This window comes from Triturus cristatus, chromosome 7, assembly GCF_964204655.1.
Source record: "Triturus cristatus chromosome 7, aTriCri1.1, whole genome shotgun sequence".
In the NCBI taxonomy this organism is placed as follows: domain Eukaryota; kingdom Metazoa; phylum Chordata; class Amphibia; order Caudata; family Salamandridae; genus Triturus; species Triturus cristatus.
This window is the reverse complement of record NC_140590.1, coordinates 1,812,164,868-1,812,175,985: the sequence shown is the minus strand read 5'-3', so window position 1 is coordinate 1,812,175,985 and position 11,118 is coordinate 1,812,164,868. Positions and strand designations below refer to the sequence as shown.

Sequence of the window (11,118 nt, the reverse complement as noted above, 5' to 3'; positions counted from 1 at the left end):
CACAGTTCCTCTTCAAGCTGGGGCGACACAGCACACAGCAAAGTCCCTTAGTCCTCTACCTCAGCAGAAACAACAAACTATAGGTCAGCCCCCAGACACACATTAATGGCGGCACTTTCCTAAGACTATTCAGCTGTTCTCTTTGGCAGGGATTCCCCCTCAACCACGAAGTTTCCAAGCCTCCCAACCTAGGGTCAAAACCCTCAGGTTGCACCGGGGTCAGAGGCAAGGACGCCCTCCCTCCGCACCCCCTTCCAGAGTTCTGCACCCTCCCACCTTGGAGCGGGACCCCTGGAAGACAAACCGTCAGGGCACTGATTACAGATGCCCTTCCCTCCAGGTCAGGCTGAACCCGAATCTGGCCTCCCCAACCTCGGGGGTTAACCCTTTGGTCAATTGCCCAGTGAATCAGGACTTCCGGGGAGCACGCATGCCCCCCCTTGAGGGTGACACATAACTAATGGTTCATGTGACAGTCTGCCTGGCTCTAATCTTGCGACCTCCTGTCCACCTGACAGGGCACAGAGATCCCCCAGGACAGAAGTGGCGTCACCATGGTCCTTCATTGGTGGCTCAGCCCTTCTGGCTGGCCCCTGACCCAATGGTTCTTCCACTGGGGACTCTTTCCCCCTCTCACCCCTCAACCAGGACTTCTGCACCCTTCACTCAGGAGTGGCACTGCCCAACACCAGGACCCCTGGAGCTCTGGTTACAGACACTCCATGTCCTCTAGACACTGGAAGATCCTCCTCAAATGACAAGTACAGCCTAGGCCCCCGACCTGGTGCTCCCTTAGGGAGCCCTCCAGGCCCTGAGACGGGGTTTCGGGCCACCGTGGAACACCCCGTCTCACACTCACTCCATCTCCACTGAGACCGGACGTGAGCCCCTACACCCCTCCCATTCCACTGGGGCCTAGCTGGGCTACACTGAACCTCTTCCCCCACACAGGACCAGAAGATACCCAGGCCACTACTTTTGGAATCACTCCCCAATGCCTCTGCAAGACCTCTAGCACACAGCCAGAGGTCCTCCTTCCATGCAAGCTCCTTATCACAAAAAGAACTCACACCCCTTCATCCAGTGCAATACGTCACTCATCCACACACGCCCCCCCAGACTGGTGAGACAGTTCCTCACTGCCCCTGAATCTCAACCTGCACCCCTCTTATTGAGCACCAGGTACCATACTCTGGGAACGGGAAAGGGGCTTCCTGCACTGGACTCACTTCTGCTGCCACCACTGGATCCCACCCTTACTGGTGAATCCAGACACTCACACTACACTCGGGGGATAACCACCCTCCTGAGCTAGCTGTTTCTACTCCACACTCCTTCTCTTCCCTCCTATCTACCCACACCGTTGGGGACAGGAACAGGGATTGGGAACTGGACCCAGCAAGGGGCTCCCTATCAATGGGAACCTCCCCACCTACTGGCATCCCGCCCTGTTATTTTCTGTCTTTTGCCACACAACATAAAAGTGCAGAAAACACCATTTAAAAATGACACTCCTGAGGAGAAAACAAAATCATAAACAATAATCCCCAAACATGTGACTATCTAAAATGCAGAGCTTTGTAGTGCAGCCACTTGTCACTGTGGTACTGCGCAAACGCAAGTCCTATCCCACCGCTGCCACCAATGTTAGAAATGGGATTTCTGGTTGGCTAAGGCTTGCGCCAAAGCCAGGCAGAAACCACCACTCTAGTCAGGGCGAGGGAGTTACACGCCAAAGATAACCCCTGCTCACCCCCTTGGTAGCTTGGCACGAGCAGTCAGGCTTATCCCGTTGGCCATGTGTAAAGCATTTGTGCACGCACGCATCAACAACATCCCAGGCACACTACAAAAGGAACTCCACACAAGGTTATATATAAAAATAGCCTTTGTATTATCATAACCCACTAGAATAGTAAACACATATTATACATAGTGCCACCTGGCACTAGATTATATTTACAAGGGATTATTTACACCTGACAGGGCCAACTGGACCACTGTCAGAACCATCACAAAGTGAACGTATTAGATGTAGAACTTATCATAAACATAGAACACAACCAGTAACTATTGGTAACCACTGTACTCAGCATCAGCCTGTAACATAAACTACATTATGCACAGTATCACATCAGGCGCAAATTACCTTCTGCGCCAACCTCACCAGCATAAACACATTATGCAATCATCTCAGAAGTCCAAACGCATTAGACCCTAACCTCCTAAGTATAAATACCTTAGGGGCATAAATCACACAGTGAAACATAATCTCACTAGTATAAACCATGATATGCAAAACAACCTCCTAATCATCAAAAACACATTTAGAGGTATAAAACAGGGTGCATAAAACATAGTACATACATTACATTTCCCAGCACCACATAATCACATTAGGGCCTGGCGCCCTACAAACCTCCTAGTCCCCCTGGCCAACTGGCCATCTCAAAAGGGGCTCAAATGCCCTATGTCCAACAGTCAGGGCGCGCTGCCAATGCAGCGGAAGTCAAGGGTGTGCACTCTGCGCAGGCCTAATCGTTGCAGCTGCCCACTACTTGCAGGGCAGCTGGGAGTATCAACTGAGGGCCTAAACACTGCAGCTGCCCATTACTTGCTGGGCAGCTGTGAAGCAATTAGAATGAGGCCTGGCACCACTGTGCCTTCTGGACAAAAGAGTTATGCCAAACGTTGCAGCTGCTCGCGCTGGTGTGACGCAGCTGTGGATCATTGGAAGGGGCCCTGGCACAACTGTGCCCTCGGGGCCTCACTGGGGCTTTTAAATGAACTTTGCCCCCATAGCATTGCAGCTGCCCTCTGCAAAGTGGGGCAGCTGGAGAACAATGGCCAATACGGGGAAGTACAGGCACACTGGCCCTCGGGACCCCACTGGGGCCCTTAAACTAAATATGCCCCCTTCGTTGGAGTGGCCTGCTCTCTTGCGGGACCACTCAGCACCCACGCCATCACAGCACCAACAATGCGCCCCCACTCACCCGACTGGTCTCGGGAAGGCTCTCTTTATGCTGGGCAGGCTTCGGCGGGGCTTCCACTTGGGTGGAGGGGGCAGGCACCGACACTGTGCCTCGCGCCCCCCTCGGCCTCCATCACCACAGGCTCTGCTCTTCACCTGGTCCCTCTCCTGGGATCGGGACTTCCACATGGAGCCTGCGAGGCTGCGGGCGGTCCAGGCTGCACATGTGTAGCACCGCCACTGCCCCCTCGCTGACACAGTCCTCTGCGGCTTCACGGGCACACGCAGGGCTACCACCGGCACATGGGAGCCCTGCTTGAACAGACGCCGCCTTCCTCCCTTCACCCGGGCTATCCTGTGGCGGCATCCATCAAGGTGGGATGGGCTCCTGCCGGACTCCAGCATCACGCAGGGCTCCCACAGCAAACGGGAGACCCGGTCACTTCCGGGTCGCGATCACTAGGTTCTGCCCACAACCAGGCAATAGTGCCGGTCTTCCGGGTCGCATTTGGCAGCGGCCCGGAGGTTTCCTGCTGTACTAGGGCTGCGGCAGTGATTCTCTATGTGGCCAAATGGGTAGGCTCCCTCGAGAATTAACAGACAAAGCAGGGTGGGCTCCTGATTAAAAAAATATAAAAATAAGCGTGGTGGGCACCCATAATCTAAATATAAAAAATAAGAGGGTTGGGCACCTGCTCAATGAACAAGGAATGCGAGGTGGGCTCCCGCCTCAGTCGCATCATGGGGGAATCCCTCTCAAAGGGGCTGCAGTGCAGCGCTGTGCAGCCCCCAGGCTCTCCCTCTCCTTTGGGGAAAGTTAAACAAAGCACGCCCAGTGTGCGCTGAAAGGCTGCATCAAGTCCTGAAGATCTTGGGATGAAAAGCAAAGCAGAAGGGTCCAAAATAACAGGTCTTCCAGGTCCCAGGGTCAAGGCAGGGCCCAGGGAGGCAAGCCCTCATGGCTGCCCCCCCTGGGCCCCAGTAGCAGCACGCCCCGCAGGAACAGCACACCAAGAGTGAACAATTTTATTGGGTCACAGCCCCTATATTTATATTAGCAACTCCCTTTGTGTCACGGCACAGGGCTGGGGGAATACCAGTCAGAACTGGCATAGGGGAGCCTTGGAGCACTTTGTTTTGCTCAGCTCCTCTCTTCTTTGTCAGGTGGGGGCTAGGTGCTCAGACGCACCACAGGGGGCGAAGCCAGCATTTTGGAGGGAAGGCACAGTCCTATTCAGGTTCCAGGTGCAACTCCTCCCTCCCATCTGCATCCAGATCTCTCTATTCACCACTGGGCAGACTCACCCTGGCTCCTGGAATTCCCCAGCCCTCTCAGCTCCTGTCAATCACAAGCCAGACATGCACTCCACATCAGGCAGGCAGACACACAGTACACAGAAATGCCAACTTCTAGAAGTGGCACTTCTCCACTAGTCACCATAAAACTGTGCACACCATTGCGCAGCATTTATTCTCACGAGTTCGCACATACCAAACTCGACCCTGCACTCCTCTCACACTAGGAACTACCAGGGACACACATATCCCCCATGCATTCCTATGGGAGGGCCGGCCCATCTGACCACATATACACAGAGAGCGCATGCACTTTACACTGGACCCCAGTGCTAAAGTGCTCAGAGGCCTAAAATCACCAACACCAGGTTACAGAAAAAGGCTAGGAGAATGCAAAAAGTTTTGGGGTGAACCTGCCAAAAGGGCCAAGTCCAACAGGGTTCATTTTGCCATAGAAAGTATGATTAGTGCTGCATAAAGAAAAATGTGGGCACATTTTGAGTGACTTCTCAAATCCTCTTCTAGTTCATTTAAAAATTCTGACATGCAGACTGAAACATGCACTTTGAATACCAGCAGCAGACTTCCCTGGTGAGCATTAGCTTTACTACAGTGATCTAATGAACAACTAGAGTGCTAACATCAGAATTTATGGCAAATGTGTGACATATCTGAATACCTTCTTGATGGAATCAGAGTAAAAAACTGAAAGCATTTCCTACTGAGGAGACTGAGTAAATGAGGAAATTAGGAAACTTCATAACAAATAAATCTCCCAAGATGGCCACCAGAAACAAAAGAGCCCAAATGCAGCACAAATATCACCCAGATGTAGCCCTCATGTAGCCCAATGACAGTAGTCTGCAAAACGGTCCCCAACGTTGTATATAGGCCCCGGGGGATGGGGTCCCTGGGGAGAATAGAAATTAGTGATCGGTGCTAATTTTTTTTAATGGGTAAATTAGGAGTCGCGCACCCAGCGCGGCGCTCAGCGCGGCCCCCTGGTGTGCACGCGCTGGGTGCGCGACTCCTAACGCATGAAACATGTATATGACATCACACGCAAGTGCGCGAGCGTTGCGTAAAGTAATACGTCTGTGTCGCGTATGCGCCTGGAGTCGCGTACTGGTCGCATAGCAATCGTGTAGGAAATTACACACCCATCGCACATCCTACACAACAATCCTAAAATGTTCCGAGCAGCGATCGAGAAAGGTACGCTTTCGGTGCACGACTCCCCCCAAAAATTTGAAAAAGAAAATAATATAAATATATTTAAAAAAATTTTTTTTTAAAAAACATTTGCATCAATATTTGAAATTTTTTTTTCCCATTTATATTAAAAATATATAATGTAATTTAAAAAATAAAATATGTAAAAATAAATAGTTAAAAAAATGTAGAAAATCAGTATAAAAAAATAAATATAACTATTATTGGATTTAAAAATTGTCATTTAAGAAATCTTTGAAATTCACTGACAAAACCATAGGTTTCAGACATGTTATAGTTAGCAATTAGCATTTAAAAAACCTTTGAAATTCACTGAAAAAAACTTAGGTTTCAGACAAGTTATAGTTAGGAATTAGCATTTAAAAAACCTTTTAAATTCACTGAAAAAAACATAGGTTTCAGTCATGTTATAGTTATTAATCAGCATTTAATAAACCTTAGAAATTCACTGAAAAACAATAGGTTTCAGACATGTTATAGTTATGAATTAGCGTTTAAAAAACCTTAGAAATTGACTGAAATAACCATAGGTTTCAGGGGTGTTATAGTTAGCTGGACATTTCACTCGTACAAAACCACTGAAATTCCTCCATTATAGTTAGTTCTACTAACTATAACTCGCGCGCCCGCAATCCACTGCTGATGATGTCACATATTAAATCATTCATGACATGGTCAGTGACATCACTGATGACATCACTGATGACGTCACTGATGACATCATCTAGTAGATGTAATATGTGATGTCATCAGCAGTGGATTGCGGGCGCGCAAGTTATAGTTAGTAGAACTAACTATAACAGAGGAATTTCAATGGTTTTGTATGAGTGAAATGTCCAGCTAACTATAACACCCCTGAAACCTACGTTTTTTTCAGTGAATATATATATATTTGTAACTCCCAACTTTATTTAGCAGTAATCATCAAGTGTCGGCTACATTTTCAGTATATGAGAAAAAAGACTATATTAGAATTCTTGCTTAACATCCAAGCATTTATCATATTTATTCAAATCAGTCAATTACAAGACTGAAGTGGGGTATTCTGTGCATTTATTAATTGTACTCTTACTTTAGAGTTGAAATGTTGGTTATCTTGCCTCCAACACAGTCACAGAAGAAGACACTGGTATAATTAGAAGCAGTGTTAATTTAACCTACTGTTCAAGTACCTATTAATTGTTTAAAGTGCTGATATCAAATGCTCAAAACAATTCAGTATTTTTGCACACCAAAATGTTAGAGGCTTTGGTGGTATCTTGGCAATTGTTTGTTTATCTGTTTAAGTGTTATATGTATGTGTAAATAATGATGAAAAATATTTTGTTTGATTGATAATGAATGGCAGTAACATTATAAAAAAAAGTGCAACATATTTGTATATGAAAAAAACAATAAAAAATATATTTTTTAATAAATGTTGTTGTATGTTACTGATAATGTGTTGTTTGCTGTTAATGAGCCCTAAGAGGACAGATCATAAAGAAATATAGGTCAGTTGAGTGGTCTCTCCTTTAATCTTAAGATTTTTTATCCAAGAGCCCTCAGAACAGTATCTTATATAGGGAATACTTGAGAGGTAAGGGAAAGTATAGATAGATGTACTTTATGAGGAAAAAACAAAAGCAATCAGGACCCTTTTTAAAGAAAATGAACAAGTCTGTGAATGTTTTTAAGCATGCATAGCAGATGTGAGAGAAATTGAACAGGGATATTTTCAGTTTCAGAATTCTAAGCGTTATGCATGTAACATAAGAGCATTGCCTTGTTTTACAATTGATTAAGTGCCTAAAACACTGGGACAGATAATTAATACTACAAAAAGTCAAATCAATGTATATATAATTGAACTGGACACTCTAGAACCCAAAGGTTTAAACATGTGTGAAGGGTTTGCATCACATCTTGGTGTCTGAATTCAGAAGACTGTGCCTCTCTCAACAGCATATTCAATTAGTTGTGTTTAATATGTATTATATAGTTGTATCTCCCAGGTGGTGGGCGAAGCTTTATTTCCAGACATCTCTCTTTGTCCAAAACCTTAAGAATATCTTGCAACCTTCATCTTTCATTCTTTGCATTTTTATGAAAGTGATATTTGGGAAACCTCAAAGAATACCTACTGTCAAAAGTACTAATTGCTGTTGGTAAAGCTTGGCCAAAAGTATTTTTTTGAAGAAACTCAATTCCTATTTTATTTTTTTAATTAGTGGGCAGTTTTGAAAGCATGTACTTTAATGTTCCTTTTGGAATACTTTAATCAATTATTTCAGTGTTTCGAAACGTCAACCACCCATTATGGACAAAACCTCCAAGAGCCTTGTGTAAAATACCAGCATTTTTGCTTTGGAAGGTTTATTTTCCAAATATCTATTTTTACTTATGTGAGTCCATCAGAAGCTATTTTTTTCAGTGTATTCTCATTTTTCCTAGTTAATTCACCCAGTTGCTTCACAGCACTGAAATGAGAGTAGCTCCATTTGCATTAGTCAAATCAGAATCCTAACCTGCTGCAGCTTCATGTGTGTGTGTGCTCAGTCTGGTCAGGAGAGGCAGAACCTTAGACCCAATCTCTGAATAGAGGAGTAAACCCAGAGTGGAATTTTATCATTCAAGACAAAGAAATGATGTCACCTGGGGATACAGTCAATTTTACCTTTACAATGATTGCGTTAGTGTCAGGACTGATGGGGAACATGTTCATCCTGTCTGTGAATTTCATTGGATGGATCAAGCGAAGAAGTGATCTCAGCACCTGCGACCTCATAATCTGCAGCCTGGCGCTCTCCAACCTCAGTCATGTGGGATTGTACTTTTTAATTAGTATCAATTTCTTTCTCTCCCTAAAATTAATTTACCAGAAGATGAACATATATCAGATTTATGCTGCAATGCTAAGTATTCGCAGCTGCAGCTTCTGGTTCTGCACCTGGTTCTGTTTCTACTGCTATGTGAAGATTGAGACCTTCACTCACCACCTGGTGATTCGACTGGTGACAAGATTTCTACAGAGTGTGCCTTGGCTGCTTCTGGCATCTGTATTGGTTTCCTTGGCCACAGGTCTCCCCTCAGCCTTCAATTATGAGACCCAGCCTGGAAACCATAATATGTCTTATAATTCTGTTGCGACCAATTCAAATATTCCGTACAATGATTCCCTGACCATCTTGAGCCTTCTGCAGAACCTTGATAAAAGGAACACCTTCTACTCCACATATATAGAGACTGTTTTTTCATTTTTCCTCTCTGTGGGTGTAGCAATCCTCATCATGCTCTACAGACACATGAAACGGATGAGACAAAATGCAGAAGGCTTCCGGAGCCCAAGTCTGAGGCCTCACCTTGGTGCAGTGAAAACAATCAGCTTCCTTCTCCTTCTCTACACTACATACTACGTGGTTCAGTTCATCGTGTTTGTTGAATATCCACTCAAGGGCCTTGAGATGTTATATACCTTTGTGGATTCTTACTTTCCAATCCTGAACTCAATAATCCTAATCCAAGGGATCTCCAAACTGTGGAAGACATTGACTGAGATCTTTCATCTTTCATTGTGTTGTGGAACAGAGAGAGACTAGAGTTCTCCCCAATATTTGTCACAAGTACATTTATTGTCTCTCATAAAATATGACGTTTGTTTGGCGCTCTTAGGTACAGGTAGATTTAAAATCAAAAATGAAATAATGATTCATGCAATATGCTTTGCTTCATAGTATGAAATCGCAGCACCTAATGTTCGTGCAGTTTGCATAGAAATTGATATAGAAAGAAGGACTATGAATTTCTGATGCTTTCATGAAAATAGGTCTGGTATGCTGGAGGAGCGAGGGTGTGGCACACTAGGGGTTGCAGGGGGGAGGAGAAATACAATTTTTCTTTTTAGATCTTACCTTCAGACAGCTGCATCACGCTTCACTCTTTTCTTCACCTCTTCAGGAAGGTACAGGCTCCCAGAATGTCCTGCAGCCAATCCTGAAGCTGCTCTCGTGCATGAGAGTAGCTCCAGAATTGACCCGAGCGCCCTCAATGTGAGCTCCAGGAAACACTGTGAGTCTGTGCCTCCTCTGTCCAAACCAGCAGCGTTGCTGGGTTGGAGAGAGCTTTCACTGCGCATGATGGTTTGGCCTTCCTCAGATGGCCAGCCAAGCCATCATGCAGAGTGATGGGAGTACACTGCCACTCCCCTGAGTGCCTGTCACTACCAGGCCCCAGCCCCAAGATTCAGCAGGAAAGGAAAAATAAAACAGGTGTTGTTTTAATGTTCATTTCCTGCCATTTTGAGGGGGGTGACGCTCCTCCGCTATGGCGGAGGAGACCCCGCTGTTTGTTTGTTTTTTCATTTAAAGTGATGAAAAATGTAGAATGTAAAATTGAAAAGAACTTTAAAATTATTATTTTTTAAAGTACAGATAACATTTAGCTATTTGCCCATGTGCTAGTAAATGTTACAGCTAGTATGGACTTGATGACATATTGTTTTCATGTACACCTGCAAATTAAAGAAAATACTCCAGCTAAAATGTACATTATCACCCTCCAGTTTCTCATGGTGTGCCCAGGCACTTTCGAATCTGATCAATTCATACAGCTATGGCTACATTGTAAGGCCATACCTAATATAATGGACGCCCAAAGAGCTCTGTCAACTGTTGAGTTTACAGGAGATGTCCCAAAAACCCACTTAAGACACAGGTGATTGTGGTAATACTACAAAAAGGCAAATAGGAAGGTGTAAAATAAAAACAAAAGGAATTAAGGAAAGGAAAAAACACCAAAGTTGAAAATTGCAGCCTCTATTTAATTGTTATCAAAATGGCATTAATTCCAGACAGCAATATTTACCTTTCATTATGTGTACGTGTAATGCAAGGTGTAAGTGCACACAAAGTGCTCATTCCAAAGTGAATGTGCGACACATAATACGGTGAAGAAAAAAGCAAAACAGTGCATTCAACAACTAAAAGCCTGTTAGGAGCAAAAGAAGCCATGAATGTGCAGGGTTTTTTCTACATAGTTTAGACCTGTGTCATTTCATGTCATCAGGATGGGATTGCACATTTAACATTAGCTGATACGTAGTCTACAGACACATAATGGATGAAATCCTGAAGTTCCAATGGTCACTTACAGGAACGCCAATCAAGCCCAAGTGCCTATGGATCGGTGGCGTCAGAGAGCGCAATGGTGGCCCCAAGGTTTGAAGTGTCCAGGAAGGTGCGTGAAAGCTGCACCAGCAGGAAGAACTCCATTTGTTTAGATTAATTAATGATTCATGGTGCACGGAAAGAATAGATTGGTAGCCATCCCAGTCAAAATTGAGTGCGGAGGTTTCAATCAGCCCAGCTCGGAGTACGTGTCACACCGATGAAGCCTCGGGGGGGGCGGGGTGTCAGGAAGGCTGACACTCTTCTGAAATGGATCTGGCTCGGCCATACTTAAATTGTGGATGACCAGAGAGCACTGTTAACTTCTGAATGTATGTATTTTTCAAGACACTAACCAGGCTACTTAGCCTTTGCTTTGCTTCTAATCCTGGTCTAGGCAGCCCCTGACATGCCTAGTGGTCTCTGAAGAGTGAGTGCGGGTATCAGGCATGCGCAATACTGTTTTAATGG

General features: G+C 45.1%; 1 protein-coding gene across 1 annotated transcript; it reads left to right on the top strand.

The window, feature by feature from the left end:
- Positions 1-8,199: 8,199 nt before the first annotated feature.
- On the top strand, positions 8,200-9,081 carry LOC146813240 (taste receptor type 2 member 39-like). The gene has a single exon (XM_085615331.1). The coding sequence runs from the start codon at positions 8,200-8,202 to the stop codon at positions 9,079-9,081; it is 882 nt and encodes a 293-aa protein (XP_085471457.1).
- Positions 9,082-11,118: the final 2,037 nt, after the last annotated feature.

Coding starts and splice junctions, on each gene's coding strand:
- LOC146813240 (XM_085615331.1), top strand. CDS start 8,200: ATGTTCATCCTGTCTGTGAATTTCATTGGATGGATCAAGCGAAGAAGT.